At 41.4% G+C, this 20,670-nt stretch overlaps 1 protein-coding gene across 1 annotated transcript in view; it reads left to right on the top strand.

The window, feature by feature from the left end:
* Nucleotides 1-20,670, top strand: part of LOC126249709 (cadherin-like and PC-esterase domain-containing protein 1) — a 116,408-nt gene that overhangs the window by 89,903 nt on the left and 5,835 nt on the right. The window contains exon 5 of the mRNA XM_049951389.1: nucleotides 15,314-15,460. Within this exon, the coding sequence (XP_049807346.1) occupies nucleotides 15,314-15,460 (147 nt within the window). The remainder of the gene's footprint in view (nucleotides 1-15,313; nucleotides 15,461-20,670) is intronic.

Here is a 20,670-nt window from a genome sequence, read left to right as displayed (position 1 = left end):
GACGATAGAAATACCACTTGCACGCTTAGAGTAGCAGATTGACGGTGACCAACTTTAGACGGAACTTTATTAATTTTCACACACATTTATTAAAATAATAAAAAGCATAGACATTATGTAACTTGATTCTGGGTGCTGTTTACAATTGACAATCTGAAGTTCCTTTGGTGTTGGTACGTTAATCTTATTCTCACATATCTCTGATACTGGACAAAGTGTCTATACATTTATCTTCATGGCTATATACAGGAATAGGGTAATCTTATTAGGCGCAGACTGAAACTTGACTATAGACTGGTACAGACAAATGCAGACTGGTACAGACTGGTGCAGACAAATGCAGACTGACTAATTGGAGGTCCGTACACTCGTTATAATGCCTCGCGCGTTCAGGTATCAATGCACGAGTGTGATCTGTGAGGAGAAAAGGTTCTACGTTAGCAGAAATCTCATTGGCTGCGTTACATATTAATATGCGGATCGGCGGAAGCAGAATTTGGTCCGTCTCTAAGGCAGCGCCATCTCGTAGTGCGGAGACGGACGAGTGCTGCGCCTGCGCTGTTGTGCTTAGCGGGGCGCGCTCTAGTGGGAAAGTTGTGTATGCACTGACTACACGGAACTATGTACACAACACTTTCTATTCGCAACCATGTCACAAATTGAGAAAATCTACTATTTTTTTTAGTGATGTCTGAACTGGGAGCTACAGGAGGTGGACAAAAATATGCAAAGGCCAAAAACACAACACATTACTATGCCTAATGCGGTGTAGTGAAACCTTTGGAATTCAAAATGGCTTCCAGTCGTCTCGGAATGGATAAATACAAGTCCTGTTTGTTTTCCAAGGGAATCTTATACCATTTTTCCTGCAAAATAGTGGCAAGTTCAGGTAACGATGAGTGAAGTGGATAGTGATCACGCACTCTTCTGTCCAGTGCAGAGAACAAAGGCTTAATTACATTGAACCTGGTGACTGTGATGCCAGAGCAGATGCGAAAATTCATCCTCGTGCTCAAACAACCAAAATGATGCAAGCTGTATGAACAGCGTCACTGTAGTCTTGGAACATAGCATCAGCGCTGGAGAACAAACATTGTCCCGTGGGATGGACCTGATCAGCCAGAATGGACACATAAACGTTGGCAGTAATGCGATCTTGCAGAGTAACAATGGGGCCCATGAACTGTCACGATATGGTTCCCCAAATCAGCACCGAAACCCTGCCATGTTTCACTCTTGGGTCATTAACGCGACCAGAAGTTTCAAACAGTGTGAAACAAGACTCACCCGACCAAATGGCATACTTCCGTTGCTCAACAGTACAGGTTTTATCACTTTTGGATCCTCGTTACCCTGTTAAGTCATTTGTATCTGTGGTAAGTAGTTTTCGAATTCCAGCTCGCCCTACAACTCCTGCTTGTGGCGCAGACTTCGTGTAGTTTTAGTGCTGACAGTATTCGCGAATGCGACGTTCACTTCTGCAGTGTCTCTTACAGCCGTCGTCCTCTTATTTTTCGTCACAACACTCTTCAATGACGGTCTGTCACGATCACTCAACGTACACTTACGTCCACAGTGTCACTCGCATGTGGTGTAAATCTTCATTACGGTGCCTCTGCAAACACCATAACACTTCGCCTACCTTGGTTACGGAACTATCCACCATACGAACACCAACAATTTACCTACGTTCGAATTCATTTGGTTCCGACATAATGCTCTTACAACTACACAGAACACTGTTCTGACGACGACTGCCACTTGCAACTTATTGAGGACATTGCACTGGTACCATTCGTGGTCAAATACAACAGTGCAACCACCTGATTTCGGCTAGCATCAGCCTTTGTCTTCGAGGACCCATTTCTCGCAGAGTTTCCATATTTTAGAACGACACCTACAAAACTATATTCCCTTCCTACGACGAGTTCTGTACCACGTAACTAGTGAGAGACAGCCACTTGGCAAATAATACAGACCGTGAAAGATAATGACATTCCTAGAGATTCAAAGAAGAGGTCACTTTTACTATTTAGAATATTCGATAAAAATAACACGAGAATATCAGAAGTAAATGGGAGTTCCCAGGATTGACAATTTTTTTAACAATGTTACAATATCTGAACAACTCTAACAGTAGGAAGACTGTTCCTGCTGACAATCTTCGCCTCGGTCGGAATTTCTCGTGCAGTTGAGCAACCCACGTAGTCACATCTTCAGAAACACGACACTGCTGACAGTCGAGCTGTGGTAGGGTCGAAGTACAAAATAACAAACTACTCTGTGTTATTGCCGTTTCGATAAATGGAGTAAGGAGCTAAAACATAATTATGAATAACGCTCATATAAAATGATGGCAATTACACCATATATGAAAAACAAGAAATATACCAACTTAAGCGTGGCGTGGTTTTTCTACACAACACTCTGCAGTACGCATCTGCATCCACACCACTACTTTGCAATTCACAATTAAGTGCCTTGCATAGGGTTCAGCGAACCACCGTCAAGTTATTTCTCTACCGTTACACTCTCTAACAAAATGGCTCTGAGCACTATGGGACTGAACTGCTGAGGTCATTAGTCCCCTAGAACTTAGAACTAGTTAAACCTAACTAACCTAAGGACATCACACACATCCATGCCCGAAGCAGGATTCGAACCTGCGACCGTAGCGGTCTCGCGGTTCCAGACTGCAGCGCCAGAACCGCGCGGCCACTTCGGCCGGCCCACTCTCTAACAGCGTACGGGAGAAACGAACACATATCTTTCCTTGGGAGGTCTTATTTCTCTTATTATATCACAATGTTTATTTCTCCCGATGTAGGTGGCGCTTAAAAGTTATTTTCACATTCGTAGGATAAAGTTAGTGACTGAAATCCTTTGTCTTAATGATTGCCACATCAATTCCCGTATCATATCCATGGAATTCTCTCCTCTGTTTCGCGGTTACACAAAACTAGCTGTCCTTCTTTGAACTTTTTCGACATCTTCCGTCAATTCTGTCTGAGGCGGATCCCACACCGTGTGGCAATAATCGAGAAGACGACGGACAAGCGTAGCGTAGGCAGTCTCTTTAGTAGAAATGTTACATAACCTAAGTGTTCTGTCAATAAAATGCAGACTTGGGTTTTCTTTCCCCACGATATTATGTATGTGATCTTCCCAATTAAAGTTCTTCGTAATTAAAATCATTAAGTATTTAGTTGAATTCACAGACTTTATATTTGCGAGATTTATTGTGTTACGGAAATTTAGTGGAATCTGTTTAGTACTCATTTGGATGACTTCAAACTTGTTATTATTTAGAGTCAACTCCCACTTTTCGCACGGCACAGATTTGTCTAAATCATTTAGCAAATGTTTTTGATCATTTGATGACTTAACGAGACGGTAAATGGCAGCATCAGCTGAAAACAATCTAAGAGAGCAGCTTAGATTGTCTCCTACATCGTTTATGTAGATCAGGAACAGCACAAGACCAGTAATACTTCCTTGGGGAGCGCCGGATATCATTTTTGTTTAGCAGGATGGCTATCCGTCGGTTACTACGACCTGTGACCTTTCTAACTGGAAACCCCACATCCAGCCGCTCAAATGACACGATACTCCGCAGGCACGCAATTTGATTGTAAGTCGCTTGTGAGAGACGATGTCAAAAGTCTTCTGGAAATCAAAAGTATGGGATCAGTTTGGTACCCCCTGTCGGTAGCACTCACTACTTCGTGTGATTAAAGAACTAGTTCTGTTTCACAAGAACGATATTTTCTGATTCCGGGTTGCCTATTTGCCAATAAATCGTTTTCTTCGAAGTAATTCGTATTTGTCGAACACATTATTGGTTCCGAAATCCTACTGCAGATCGATGTGAGTGATATGGGTCTGTAAATTCAGAGGATCACTCCTATATCCTGTTCGGATACTGGTGTGACTTGCGCTACTTTCCAGTCTTTAGGTACCTGTCTTCCGTCGAGCGAGTATTTGCGTATAGTTGCTAAGTAGGCAGCTATCGTATCGGCATACTCTGAAAGGAACCTAGCTGATATGCAGTCTGGACTAGACGCCTTGATATTACTGACAAGGGAACCTCCCCATCGCACCCCCCCTCAGATTTAGTTATAAGTTGGCACAGGGATAGACCTTGAAAAACTGTACACAGATCAATCGAGAAAACAGGAAGAAGTTGTGTGGAACTACGAAAAAAATAAGCAAAATATACAAACTGATTAGTCCATGCGCAAGCTAGGCAACATCAAGGAGCGTGTTAGCTTACGAGCGCCGTGGTCCCGTGGTCAGAGTGAGCAGCGGCAAAACGACAGGTCCTGGGTTCAAATCATCTCTCGAGTGAAAAGTTTAATTTTTTATTTTCAGATAATTATCAAAGTTCAGGCACTCACACATAATCAACTTCGCTCTCCAAAATTCCAGGACATGTTCAGATTTGCTTGGACATATACTGGATTTGACGGTCTACGCACGGAAACATTTGAAAACGTAAAAAACATATGTATTGACAGAGCACAGGGAAAACTGTGCGACTGTGAAACTGTTGCATTCATTTGATGCAGTTTATGTGACAAATTCTTATGTTTTCATCACTTTTTTTGGGAGTGATTATCACATCCACAAGAAAACCTAAATCGGGTAAGGTAGAAGAATCTTTTTACCCATTCGCCAAGTGTGCAAGTTAGGTGGGTCGACAACATATTCCTGTCATGTGACGCACATGCCGTCACCAGTGTCGTAAAGAATATATCAGACGTGTTTTCCTGTGGAGGAATCGGTTGACCTATGACCTTGCGATCAAATGTTTTCGGTTCCTATTGGAGAGGCACGTCCTTTCGTCTACTAATCGCACGGTTTTGCGGTGCGGTCGCAAAACACAGGCACTAAACTTGTTACAGTGAACAGAGACGTCAATGAATGAACAGTCAGATCATAACTTTGCGAAAAAAAGGAAAGTAAAATTTTCACTCGAGGCAGGACTCGAAGCAAGGACCTTTCACTCCGCAGTTGCTCACTCTAACCACGAGACGACGGCGCTCATCGGCCAACATTGTCCTTCTATGTTGCATATCTTCCACATGGGCTACTCAATTTGTATATTTTGCTTATTTTTTCATAGTTCCAGACAACTTCTTCCTGTTTTCTCGATTGATCTGTGTTCAGTTTTTCAAGGCCTATCCACTGTGACAATTTATAACTAAATCTGAGGGGGGTGCGATGGGGAGGTTCCCTTGTGAGTCATTGAGCTCCTTCGATACAACTAGGAGATCCACTTCTAAGTTACTGATATTGGCAGTTGTTCTTCATTCGAATTCCAGAATATTTACTTCATCGTCTATGATGAAAGAATTTCGGAAAATCGTGTTTAGTAATGCTGCTTCAGCGGCACTATCAACAGTAACTTTACCAATACTATTGCTCCTTGAAGGTGTTGGTTGTGTTTTGTTGCTGATGAAGTATGTATACGAGTAGAATCTCTTATGACTTGCTGCCAGATTTCGATACTGAAATTCGTTGTGGAAACCATTAGAAGCATCTCGCGTTGAAGTGTGCGCTAAGTTTCGACCTTCAGTAAAACATCGACAATCTTGAGGATTTTTCGCTCCTTTAAATTTGGTAGGCTTGTTTCGTTGCTTCTGTAACAGTCTTCTGAGCTGTTTTGTATACCATGGGGAATCATTCTGTCTCTCATTAATTTATCTCGTATATATCTCTCAGTGCTGTCGACACTATTCGTTTTAATTTACGACACGTATGTTCTACGTTTACATAGTTTGAGTCATTTTCTTAGGAAGATGTCAAGCGAATTTTTATCGGGTTTCTTAAACAGATATAACTTGCGTCTTTGGTTGATTTGGACGTTACCGTATTCCGTCTTGCTATAACGAGCTTGTGGCAACTAATTCCTGTACCCGTCGTGATGCTCCCTGTTTGCTCAGGTATATTTGTTGCTAAGAGTTTAAGTATGTTTTCGCAACCATTTACGTTTTGACTGGGCTCCTGAACAAATTGTTCAAAATAATTTTTAGAGATAGCTTTCAGAACGAATTCGGACGACGTTTTGTGCCTATCATTGACTTTAAACATGTATTTTGCCAAAATGTCAAGGGTAGATCGAAGTCGCCATGAACTATAATATCTGTATAAGTAGGATACCTATTTGAAATAAGTGTCAAGTTTTCTTTGAACTGTTTGGAACTGTATCATCTGAGTCGAGATGTCGGAAAAAGGAACCAGTTATTAATTTATTCCGGTTGTCGAGTTTAATTTCTACCCGTACTGTCTCAGAGGAACTACCTAGTTACTTCTGACACCAATAAACACTCTACCGCGAACTTTATTTACTGTATCCTTTCTGAACACCATTAGCTCCTTTGTACAAATTTCAGCTGAACTTATCTCTGGCTGGCTTTGGCTAGGAATGACTTCAGAGTTCAGAATAGTTATCATCCTGGTTCTCCTTATTTTGTAAGTTATGTCAGTGTCTCCGTGAAGGTCTATTTTTTTGTTGGGACGGATATTCAAGTAGACACTCTGTCATGTCTGCAAATATTTTGACATAGTAGGACGCAACACGTATTCGCTTGTTGTTTGTAAATGTGAAGTGGGTCTAAGTTCATGAGTTGTAGAATATGATCAGAGTGCCCATTGGTTTCAGAAATGAGAAGATACCCCTTGTTCCTCCGTCAGTCTATAACATACACGACACGGTGGCTCTGAACATATTTGATCGCGACGTTCTTCAAGAATAACAATATCTACCGCAGTGTCCATATTTCCATGTGTTGTAAATCAGAAATATTATTTCAAGGGCTACATTAAAACGATATACAATAAACAAAAATCTGTATCTTTTTGCAAAGAAACATATGGCTCTGAGCTCTATGCGACTTAACTTCTGAGGTCTTCAGTCGCCTAGAACTTAGAACTAATTAAACCTAACTAACCTAAGGACATCACCCACATCCATGCCCGAGGCAGGATTCGAACCTGCAACCGTAGCGGTCCGTCGGCCCCAGACTGTGGCGTCTAGAACCGCACGGCCACTCCGGCCGGCAAAGAAACATACTTACTTTGTTTGTTTTATTAATTTAGTCTAACACGAAGCAAACCACTTTATTAATGTAATTCTCACTTCGGTGAAATAAAAAAAGTGATTCGGTAAACAGAGTTTTTTATGACGGAGACTTATAAAACAGATCAAAAAAGGTGTTGGTCGGTTCTCAATATCAACAGGAAGACACGGAAAACAGCTATAGGACAATTACTTGTAAATAACTTTTCAGGTGGGTTTTAGAGTGGTTACCAACATGCTGCATCCAAATGGCTATTTGTCTCGAAAGGTGCATCAAATGGATTATGAGGCAATACACAGCCGTAAAATAGAAGCGTTAGAGTGTCACGGCATTTCAATGAAAAAAAAAAAAAAGGAAAAGTGAAAGTGAACAGGATTCCTGTGCAGGAAAAGGAGTGGAAGCAGGCAACATAAGGCTTCCCTATGGAGGTGCAGAGAAAAGCCTGTCGGTCGTCACTATCTGATTACGTCGCTTGATGAGCCGCACACCGTAGAGCAGCTGCTGACTGCGTAGGAAGCACTGTAAACCAGATGCAGCGCAATATGTCAGAAACTGTGCACCATGTGCAAAACGAGCGGAACTTAGTCGTCTACAAGCAATGATGCTTAGCCTGCCGGAAGCCAGTCGGTCATTCCAGATGACAGAGCAGGATGATTATGGTCCATTTGCCCAAACACTAGTGTGTAACTGTCACGTTCTGATTATTATAGATCATTTCTCCCGCCGTTTAACGATGATAACTATCCCAGCTCAGCTTGTGGTACACGAGATGGAGACGGAATAGGTACTTAATTACGGAACGTCAAAAGCATTCATTATTCAGCAGGGCACCAATGTTATGTCGGATTTAATGTCCCAGTCGTGTCATTAACTTACAGAAGTTACGAAGTAGTGCTCTGCAACCAGCGGTGTATGTACGTAGGGATCGCATGTACGGGACTACAAAAAAATATTCTAAGTCACTATGTAAATTACCAGGGTAATTTTTAGGATAAACATATATGTGCTAGCCTTATAAAATTAGAATATTCTTGAGAGCAAACGACTCTTTCGGTTTGTTACGACGTATAGACAGAAGATGCTCTCCACGTTAAAAGTAGAGAAACTCCTCCATGTTCAGATGTTTCCATGCTCGTACTTTCACGTAGATATTATAGCGAATCAAGAGGTTGCATAGGAAAGGTAATATCAAAGCCATAGGACGTCAGAAAACTCCACTGAATAAGAAAACAACAGTACCAATAATTTATATTGGTACAGTGGACCACCCTAGATCACTCAGAAGACGTATACGGTCAACGTCCAATGATAAACGCCCACTGGAGCACCTAATGTGCACTTAGATGCATCTGACGCTTAAAGGGGTTTTCTGTGACACGCGACCAGCCCGACTTGCAAGGACAAAAAGAAACCAAGCAACAAAGCTTACAAAGTGCCTTAGCGATTTCGTAGTATCGCGTTATAATGGGATGATATGTTATAAATGCCTGGTATTTGTTACATTTTGCACATGAAAAGAAACGATAGTATACAACACAAAACGTACAAATAAGCACAAACGTTTAAATAAGACAAAAAATTACTCTTCATCGAGGGACATCACGCTAATATCGTGTAACACTGCCTTAGCCTTCACTTCGGCGAGGAAGAGCGTCCACAGGTCTCTTTAGATATGCCATACCCAGCTGAAGCCACTCATTTATGATTGCATCCTGTCGAGCTACCATATTGCCAGGATGGTAACCGCAAAGTTTCAGCCGATGTTTGAAATGGCCCAAGTCATTTTCTATGAGATTAAGATCGACTGGTTTAGCGGGCGAGACCAGTTGCGATAATATGCCTAACTGTACATTAATATTGGAAATAATGCGCGCTGCACTACGAATCTTGTTATCTTGGACGATGGGAGAGTACACAGGATATTCATCACGGAAGTACACAGGAAAGGACAACAGCAGAGCACAGAAAATGTTGAAAGAAATATTCTGGCTCATGTTCACGCTAACGATACTAAGTGAATGAGACTCGCGGTAGGAGGTCACCCTCCAAATAACACATAACCACCTCTGGCCTTAACAAAATGCACAATCCACGCATCAGTGCATCATCGAAACACTGAATGCTTTGTATCATTTGGAAAGAGACAAAACTGTAACTCGCCGGACAACAATACACGGGTAAACACGCAAGGGAATGGACCAATGTGACATTTTTTGTGCAGGAAAACTATAATACACTGTCAAAATTCTAAAACGCACTGCAGGTATTTTTAAAACATGGTTGAAGTCAGTCGTCTTTGTCGCACGAGGAACCGCTCATGACAGCCGTTCGTACAGCCCTCCCGGTCTGGCGTGCGATCGGCCGTGACGAGAGTGTAGGGCTGCGTAGTGCCAGTACCACAGGCGAAGTTGAAGCACCTGGTCCATACAAAACATGTCTCGTGTTATTAATCTCTTGAATAATAGACAGTTCATATAGACTGCTATAATGCTGCGTATGCAATTTTACAAAGGTGACTGGCAAAGGAAAATAAATCGATCAGTGATTGATGTTACATTGCAACTGACTTCTATCAGTCGTGACTTTAATTTATCGAAATGAAATATTTCTTACACATACATCATTTTATAACATTCCTGTAATACAGTTATTATGATAATTTCTGAATAACGTATATTTTAGTAATAATGAGTTCCTTGTTTATTCCCCATAGTCGCCGCAATAAATAGAAGTGTCATTTGAATGACGAAAAGAACGCATGACTAAAGAAAAATAGTACATCACAATATGAGAATGCAGGCTTTCTCGGCGAATCTCGATGATAAAATCTTCTCGGGTTGACAGCCGAGTCAATGTGTTGTTTTCCAGCAATGTTTCAGCAAGTTTCTTACTTGTCATCTTCAGGCGAAGATGGCCTGAAGATGGCAAGTAAGAAACTTGCTGAAACGTTGCTGGAAAACAACACATTGACTCGGCTATCAACCCGAGAAGATTTTATCAGCACTTCACAATAATTAACAGTTTTATTTGTACAGAAGTGCGGTGGAGCAAGAAATGGTCCTGTCCGTTGCTCTGCTTCTTGTGCTGCATACCGGGCATACTTAAAGCAAGTCGTAAAACGTACCGAAAGATCCTGGTAAGCACAAATGACTAAAATTTAAAAATACTGTTCTTCTGATAAATCTCAAATGGTGCGGAGCTTTCGGAATTTGTATTGTCCGACAATTTCCTTAAAAATATTTTCCATAGTCGGAAAAATTCTTTATTAAGACCCAAATCGGTTATTTCGTGAGGAATCTGAGTTATATCAACAAGTTTTTTCGTCGTCCTCTTGAAAGCCAGAGGGATCGTTATGTACAGTACAAGAGTCCAACAAAGGCGATGAATAAATTTCTGCAACTAACTGTAAGCAGGGTCAAATGAAATGCTGAGAATTGTTCTTTCCTATTGCTCCAAATTTAGATAAGTCGGCTATAAGATTTTTCCCAGTAAACAGTATTTTTGTTATTTTTTGTCCTAATTTGCTTTCAGGTCCCTGATGACAGACATAAAGTTGCAAAAACAGTAATACACACATACCTATCACTGTCATTGTTGTATACGAATATTTCATAGCATTAATCAACTGCAGAGAAGAGTCTGTCTTTTTATGCCTCGAAATGACGAAGTGCAGCTTTGCTCGCAGTTCTTTCACGAAACATCTACATCTACATTTATACTCCGCAAGCCACCCAACGGTGTGTGGCGGAGGGCACTTTACGTGCCACTGCCACCTGACTGATCGGCGTTAGACACAGCAGATGTGGGGATAACGGCAAGTTTCGTCTTCAAGTCAACTATGAATTAATGGCTTCTCCTCTACACTTTCACTTGAAGTAAACTTCGTCGTTTTTGGACTACTCATACTGTATGATTTCTTGAATCTGATTAAACCGATCGAAGATGACTTGTAATCAGCAATGTTCGTCTCAGTTGCAATTCTGAAAGCACAGTGTCATAGATCTCTATCGGCAATGGTGCACTGCATCTCACAAGCAGCTCTATGTGGTTCATATCTAAAAAGCTCCTCTAATGAACTCTTGTTCAAATTACATGTTTGAATTTAGGTATTTATGATGATTATTAATGGGACTAACGGGACGTTGTGGCCATCCTGTACGGTATATCTTTCGGATAGTTTTTCTATTCACAGTTTGGCGAGTTTCATTTTGATGCATATTTATTACATCATGTAAGTCTCTCTTCCATTCAGACAGTTCACGATCAGGTTTTACGAAGAAAATGCGAGTTCATACACTGCGTAACATTAGCACTAACCACAATTCAGTTTTATTTCCACTGTTAACACTTACACTACCGCAAAAGCAACAGTTAATTATTATGGATATTTACTGAGTTACGAATTTGAGGAAACAGCAGCTGTGGACAGTTGTTTTTGGGGAAACTATCAATGAAAACCGAAAATCACTTTACAAATGGCAGACGCGCCGAGTCGTGTTATCTGTTCACCGATGTGCTGTTAACCAAGGATCCGCGCCTCCCGTGTGTACATGTGCGACTCGCTATAGCTCCGGTAGGAGTGTCCAGTTCTCCAGCCGCCTAGTGAACTACGAATTTGGTAATTTTCAATATTTTTTAAAAATACTTGTAGTGCGTCTTAGCATCTAAAATTTAGACAGCGTCTTTTATTCGGTGTATTCTTACTTTATAAAACGTTTCAGGGCATGTTTCGACATGTTGCAATTGACCATTCCCTTGTCAACCGAAGTCAAGTTTTCGTGTTGTCTGGGCCATTGAAGTCGGGCAAGTACACTGTTGTGAAAAACTTAAGAATGGAAGTAGCTTTCGCATGATTTGTCACTGTGAAGTAACATAAATCGATCAAACTGGGACCATATAAAGAAAAAATTGCTGCAGTATAGCACAGGAAAGAAGTGGAAATAGTAGGAACAGAAAGTACACTTTTATTCAAAGATAATAAATACATAACAGTCAGCGCGATTAATGATGATCTTCTAGACATTTCGGAAGGCGGAAATGGCTCTTAATGGGGATGTGATCACCACGGACGCAATGCATGCTCTGCAACGTGCTCCGGTGCTGGTTACAAGACTTGAGGTATTTTAAGGTAGGGCGTTCCATTCCTCCACCAATGCCGCTGACAACTGCTGGGTGGTCTTTGGTACACGTGGATGTGCTACAATACGTCTTCCCAATGCATCCCACATGCGTTCGATGGGATTTAAGTCGGGGGAACAGGCAGGCCAGTCCTTTCGCCGATTATTCTCTCCTTGTAAGAGCTCCTCCACGTGCGCTGTTCGTCGTGGTCACGCATTGTCATCCGTAAAAAGTTAGTCAGGTCCACATGCAACCCTGAAGAGACGCACACGAGGAAAGAGTAAAGTGTCATAATAGCCTTGAGAGTGAGTGAGAATTTGGAAGTCAGTACGGCCACGCAACGCTATGCCTCCCCACACCGTAACACACGGACCACCAAAACGGTCATGATCGACAATGCTAACGTACCCTCATATGGTGAGAGGTGGTAACACGTATTGAAACAAAGAACATTGGCAAAATTGATAGTTTCTGTGGTCTAGCTGTTACGGTGTAGGGAGTTACATTTTGCATGGGAGTATTGATCTCGGTACACTGATCGCTCAACGTTATTCCATGCAGTTCTCTTCGCAATGTTTGCTCGGAACCTGTTTGAGATGGACCCACATTCACTGAGAGTAGAAATTTCTAACGGGTTTCAAACTTCTGTTACTGGCAAAGCGTGGCACTCGTCTCCAGTCCCTGTCGGTTACGGTGTTTTTGCGACCACCGTTTATACGTTGTGTTACGTGACAACGGGTGGCACAGCCTCCCATGTAAACATGTTGGAGAGTCCACAATGAAACACCAACTTCATCAAAAGTTTGCTCTTGAAAACTGTCGAGTAGGGTTGTTCCTTTTTTCCATTTTGATACATCAACACATTGACCCATCGTACTGGGCTCATCCCATATAACCGACAAACTCGTGAACAGCAATTCACTATCACGACATACGTATACAATGAAGGATTACATTGCCACCTGGTTCCAGTTATTCAACATCTACAGCGTTCCAGAGCAACCAGAGTGCTCCTTTAAAGGGGCGACTAGTACACTGAAGTTCCAGAAGTTATGGGATATCACCTAACATCATGTCGCACCTCGTTTTTCCAGAAATAGTGCAACAACTCGACGTGAGACATATTCAACAAGTCGTCGGAAGTGCCCTGCACAAATATTGAGCTATACTGCCTCTAGAGATATCCATAATTCCTAAAGAATTGCCGGTGCATGATGTTGTTCACGAAGTGACCTCTCAGTCATATCCCATAAATTTTCGATGGGATTCAGATCCGGCGATAAGGGCGACCAAAAAACACTCCAATTGTCCAGAATGTTCAACAGACCAAACGCGAACAACTGTGCCCGGTTACAGGACGTCGTTGCTTGAAAACATGGAGTCCATGAATGACTCCAAGTAGCCAAAAATAACCATTTACAGTAAGTGGATGGTTAAACTGGACAAGGGGAATCAGTCCATTGCATGTAAATACAGCCCTCACCATTATGGAGCGATGTAGACGCTTGTATACAAATGTTAAGTATCCAGATTTATTTCGCATATCAGGGATGACCACCCCAAACTAGCCAAGCTCCTGTGAGATACAAACTGAAATTGGAACTGGTCTGACCAGGCCACAGTTTTCCAGTCATCTAGAGGCCAGCCGATATGGTCGGGAGCCCAGGAGAGGCGCTGCAGGCGACGTCGTGCTGTTGGCAAAGACACTCGCGTCGGACGTCTGCTGCCATAGCCCATTAACGCAAAATTTCACCGCACTGCCCTAACGGATACGTTCGATGTACGTCCGTTATTGATTATTTGCGGTTATTTCACACGATATTTGCTCGTCTGTTAGCACTGACAATCCTACGCAAACGCTGCTGCTCTCGGTCGTTAAGTGAAGGCCGTCGGCCACTGCTTTGTCCGTGGTGAGACGTAATGCCTAAAATTTGGTATTCTCGGTACAATCTTGACACTGTGGATCTCGGAATAATGAATTCACTAACGATTCCCGAAAATAAATGCCCCGTGCCCCAGCTCCAACTACCATTCCACGTTCAAAGTCTGTTATTTGCCGCGGTGGGTCCATAATCACTCCAGAAACCTTTTCACATTAGTGACCTGAGTACAAATGACAGCTCCAACAATGCACTGCCCTTTTATACCTTGTGTACGCGATGCCTACATCATCTGTATAAGTTCCTATCGCTGTCACATGGATTTTGTCACCTCAGTGTATTACGTCCAGTGAACATTGCAGTCGTCATCTTGGAAGACAGGAGAGTCCACAGCATACTCACCATGAAGATACAGACGAAATAGCAACATCTTGGCAAAGTGAATTTTGAAATAAAGATATTGGATCATTTCAGTTTTTAATTGTTCCAGTATGTATCTGGAATTTAGTTATATGTAATTATTTCTTCTCGTCAAGGGAAAATAAAGTAGTGGCCTGAAGAGTGTCGATCTGGGTTACCATATTTCACGCAAAAGTCTGCATCAACATTGCGGAACAGGCCGGCAGCTCCACGAGAAGCTGATAGCTGCAGAGTGAGAAAACTGTTGTAAAAAGCAATGCTGCATACTGAGGAAGATAGGAACTTATAGGGGGGATTACCGAGGCAGCACCGTTCAAACCTTAGACTCTTTAGGGAGCATCATCGCTGGCGCTGCCACGAAGAACCTCACGGAAACGCCGAAGCCTGGAGTCGCCTTTCCACGAAAAAATATCACATAGGAGCTTGGCTAGTTTGGTGTGGTCATCCCTGATATGCGAAATGAATGTGGATACTTAACATTTGTATACAAACGTCTAAAACGCTCTTGCTTTATACTGTAGTAATGAGTCGCCTGACATTAACTGGAAGCTTCATTACAGATCATTTTGATAAGATCAAACAAAAATTATTTCACAGGTGCAAGGCATTTGAATAGCTCTCTTCATACTCCCTGTGTATGTGAAGAAATCGTGTATGAGGTAGTGGATTCTACTGTGCAGTCATGAAAGAAGTCTGTATAAACGTTATAGCCAGTTGAGCTGATTTCAAACTGCCAGACTAGTTTTGCATGTCTAGGACATGAGTTTTCGCTGCTTACTTTAATGTGTTGTTCATTGTTGTTTATTATCGCAGGAACAGCAGCAGAAGCTGCTGAAGCACTCACAGGGACTGGCGGCGTTCGCGCGCCACCACAAAATGGAGGTGGTCGACACGTTCAACATGACGGCGGCGCGCTACAACGATTTCCTGCAGGGCAAATGCGCCTGCCACTTCCATAAGGTACCTCATGCATACCCACTTAACACACAACGCTCCACGAGCTACATATCGTTCATTTAATGTTTATTTGATAAACATCTACACTATGGAGAGAGGTAGGGAATAACGAACTAGAGCAAAAATATCCTGTGATTCGGGGCAATGTGAGAAAGGTATTAGATACAGATGTTTCTACCACATTCAATAATGCACGTACAGTGGTTAGTGAAAATAAAGTTCTTCTAGCAATATACATATACAAATCCTGAATGATGGTCAATCGGATTTTATTGGATTCTTCGTAGCGTAACGTTATAAATTCCTTGATGCATGTAGGAGGCGTCAGAGCAGTAACTACGATAGCGGGCCAGTGGAGATGTTCGTCAGTAGTAATCTAAACTGATATATTCCTTCCTTCTAGTGAGTCTCTTTACTCTTCGTTCCCCTATCCAAGTTACCAAAATGCCACTCGCATCCTGTGTACTTATCGCCAGCTTTGGTCAACAAGCTGAAAACTGGAAAGCATTTGCAGAAATCTTGTGTGTGGCATATTTGCTCAATAAAAACCATTAAAACCTTATAATTTCCTTCGATGTAAAAATTTTACAAAGAAAAACTAACAAATAAACTCCTGCACAGAACAAAAGCTTCACACTACTTGAGTTAAAATTTAATAGAATAAAATACGAAGTTCATATGAAAGTATTCGTTAAACTAGAAAGAGAATAACCACATGTAAAATTCATTATTTACTCCACAAAACAATTTCACAAAATGTAAAATAACATTTAGTACAACAACGTAAAGAAATAAACAAGTGACAGCTAAATTTAAATAAGAACGAACGTTCTTGTTATAATACAAACTCGATTTGCTAAGAATGTCAATAACTTTGAACCCCACTCCAATTACATTTTAAGTGCTTAATTACCCACATAATATTTACTTAAGTTATTTTTTCTTCATTTTGATATCTTTAAGATGATCCAATGGTTTAGAGTAACTAATATTTAATGGGCTTTCATGTTCTGTTAGCACCACTGGAAATCATCCTATCGTTCCAGACTCATTTGGAATTTAAATAACTGCAATTATTTTTAATCTGACAAAGGGTCACTCATCTTTTACCACAGTGTCAGGTGCTTTCAAATATCTTACAATAGCTTTGTGTACAGTAGGCTGATTTGATATCAGTAAGATATGTTACGATAATAACACACCTTATAACCACAACAGACCTTCATAAAGAGCGGTAGATGTGCACAAGTTTTGTATTGCTATAGGTACATCTACAACTTATAACATTTTTATGAATCATTTGATGAAATGCGATTAAATTGTGACAGTGATAGGTTAAAAAAGTATCGCTCTAAATATATTAATGGTCTCTTTCATTCTCCTAACTTTTTAATGGTCGTTGAAGAACTTTCGCTCACATTTTATTCTCTACATGCGTTAAAATCCTTTTGGACCAATATTAGCAGCGTCTTGCTTACCCACCTCTAAATGCCGAACAAACTGGCAGCAAATTCAGACAAGTATCTCTGAATACGACGAGTTACTGTTTACTTCAAGCTCTGAATTGATTATTCAACCGTAGTAACAGCTAGAAAAAGAAATTCCTTGCAGCCTTGAGAAAGGCCCAGTAGCTGAGAAGGCTCTTTAGGACTTTGTTTCCTTTTGAAGCTCACAGTACTGGAAACAGAATCTGTAATAATTGAATAAATTACTAAAAAGCTTGATGAAATGCATTAATAGTAATAAGTGAAACAGTTTAAAAACTGCTGATAAAATAAATGTATTGATATGGTAAAAATAACATTTACATCACATATACAGTAATGCAATAAAAAAATCACAACACCAAAAACGAGTAGTGCGACATAAACGAAAGCTGGTAGGCGTGTTTCTACACCTCTGTGTATATACAATGAAGCGCCAAAGAGACTAGTATAGGCATGCCTATTCAAATACAGAAATATGTAAACAGGCAGAATACGGACCTGCGGTCGGCAACGCCTATATAAGACAACAAGTGTCTAGCGCAGTTGTTAGATCGGTTACCGCTGCTACAATGGCAGGTTATCAAGATTTAAGCGAGTTTTTACGTGGTGCTGTAGTCGGCGAATGAGCGATGGGACACAGTGTCTCCGAGGTAGCGATGAAGTGGGGATTTTCCCGTACGACCACTTGACGAGTGTACCGTGTATATCAGGCATCCAGTAAAACATCAAATCGCCTCCATCGCTGCTGCTGGAAAAATATCCTGCAAGAACGGGACCACCAACGACTGAAGAGAATCATTCAACGTGACAGAAGTGCAACCCTTCCGCAAATTGATGCAGATTTTAATGCTGGGCCATGAACAAGCGTCAGCGTGCGAACCATTCCACGAAACATCATCGATACGAGCTTCCGGAGCCGAAGAGCCACTCGTGTACCCTTGATGACTGCACGACACAAAGCTTTTCGCCTCGCCTGTATCCGTCAACATCGACATTGAACTGTTGATGACTGGAAACATGTTGCCTGGTCGGACGAGTCTCGTTTCAAATTGCGTCGAGCGGATGGACGTGTACGGATAAGGAGACAACCTCATGCTTGCATGGAACGTGCATGTCAGCATGGGACTCTTCAAGCTGGTGGAGGCTCTGTAATGGTGTGGGGCGTGTGCTCCTAGAGTGATATGGGACCCCTGATACGTCTAGATACTACTCTGACAGGTGACACGTACGTAAGCATCCTGTCTAATCACCTGTACCCATTCACGTCAATTGTGTATTCTGACGAACTTGGGTAATTCCAGCAGGATAATACGAGACATCATTTATCCAGAATTGCTACAGAGTGGCTCCGGGAACACTCTTCTGAGTTTAAACACTTCCGCCGGCCACCAAACACGCCAGACATGAACATTATTGAGTATATCTGGGATACTTTGCAACATGGTGTTCAGAAGTTCTGCTTGCTCGCGGGGGCCCTACACGATATTAGGCACGTGAACGAGTTTCTTTGGCTCTTCAGTGTAAATAGAATAAGAAAAACATTAATGCTGGATCATCAATAAAAACTAAATGATTCTGAAGAAGTAGCTTGAATCCATGGCAACACCACAGAAATTTAATTTTGGAAGATGATAATACTATGAGTTTTATCAAATTTCAACAATTTGTTGATATAGGACCGGCGGCATTCATTTTATTTCGTTATTAGTTTATAACAAATGAGTCACAGTTGCCGTGCATACATCTTGGGGAGCAGTTTCGAACCGACTGGTTCATTCTCAAAATTGACCTACAGAGACAACAATACAAAAATAGATGAACTGTAAAATACAAATATGAATTTAGAAATAGGTGCAGTAGTTAACGATTTGATGAAGACATACCTGGAACTGAAAGTGCCTGCTTTTAATGACAACCGCCTAAAACTAGTAATTCTTGCCTTTCATAGTAGATAAATGCCACAATATATATGTCCTCACTATGAAGTCAAAATGAAACTGAAGGCAGACATAGGCAACAGAAGTTCCAGGAAATGTTGGATTACGCTAGTGTCATGCCTAGCAGTCATGCGCGGGTCCGCAGCCAGTGGGCTCGTCGCATTTTAAATAATAAAACATGAAGACACTTTTATTAATCATTACAGTCAATATAATAAATAATAGTAGCAAAATACACAATTGTTACTCAAGTACGAAGCATTATGTTGCCCGTACTAATTGCTACCTTTTGCACCTTTTCATATTTTGAATCATCCGAAAAACAATAAATACTGTTCTTCTTGTCAATAACTTAAAACAAGTGACAGTAAGACAGTAGTAACAAAGACAACATCTTACAGCACTGAATTATTAAACATATTTTTCCATGTGCGACCAAATTAGGATTGCCATGCCTTATAATCATTTTAGTTGTGCATCCATTTCGTGAGAACAAATTATGGCTTACTGCAAAGGACAAAACACGGGAATACGTATACCTATTGATTTGCATAATTATAACAATTATGTGGTACTAGCCAACCATAATGTGTGTTAACAAACTTTTCAACATGGGGCCTAATCATAAATTATTACTCATGCTGATATTTTAAAATCGTGATCTAACTTAATTTATAGCTGGACGTACTCATTTGTTACCGACCACATTTAAGTGATATTACATCAACCACAATGTGAGCCCGCATCTCGTGGTCGTGCGGTAGCGAACTCGCTTCCCACGCCCGGGTTCCCGGGTTCGATTCCCGGCGGGGTCAGGGATTTTCTCTGCCTCGTGATGGCTGGGTGTTGTGTGCTGTCCTTAGGTTAGTTAGGTTTAAGTAGTTCTAAGTTCTAGGGGACTTATGACCACAGCAGTTGAGTCCCATAGTGCTCAGAGCCATTTTTTGAACCACAATGTGCTCTCATTACGAAACTTTGTGCCATACTTCAGGCAACATGCTGCAGTTCCCAGCTTATATAGCTCCCTTCGTGTTGTTCTGGTGCCGACAGGGTTGTGACTTAGCAGATGATGTTTCCCCAATTTTCCTGTACGATGTATAAATCTTCGATACGGTGATTCTTGAAACGACAAACACTTCGGCTACCTTGGTTATCGATGCATCCACCATGCGAGGACCATCAATATTTGCCCAAGTTCGAACTCACTTACCTCCGAGGAAATGCACTCACAGCTGCATAGAAAACTGTTCTGACCACGACTGACATTTTCAACGTACTGAGTACATTGCACAGGTGATGTCTGTCTTCAAATAAACCAGCGCAACCCCCAAGCTTGGCTAGCATCTGCAGTTATGTTCAAGCTTTCATCTTTCGTGGTGTTTCCATGCGTTTATTTAACCCTTGTACTTCCCATGTAATTGGTGCTGATGCCAGTGCGAAACGACGATGGACGCGGTATGCTGTTACAAGCCGTCATAGAAGAACTAAACGTATTTGTCGTTCATAGATATGATCAACGACATGCTCATTAGAACAAAGTAGAAGCAGTTACCAAATGTGAATTAATGCCATCGATCAGATCGACCATCAAGATAATTCATATTTGGAAGTAAACCAGTGTGTCACGATGATTTACCACAAAGTCATAACATTTTAATTAGAAATGCTGCATGCTGTCTGAGCTGAACAAACTTCCGCAGTAATTTGTTTAGACTTTGCACTTGCTGATATCCTAGCTACGTTGTAAGAAGTGTCGTTTACACAGCACTTACCTTCACAGCAGTGTTAC

This window comes from Schistocerca nitens, chromosome 3 (genome assembly GCF_023898315.1).
Source record: "Schistocerca nitens isolate TAMUIC-IGC-003100 chromosome 3, iqSchNite1.1, whole genome shotgun sequence".
In the NCBI taxonomy this organism is placed as follows: domain Eukaryota; kingdom Metazoa; phylum Arthropoda; class Insecta; order Orthoptera; family Acrididae; genus Schistocerca; species Schistocerca nitens.
This window is presented reverse-complemented; position numbering and strand designations above follow the sequence as displayed.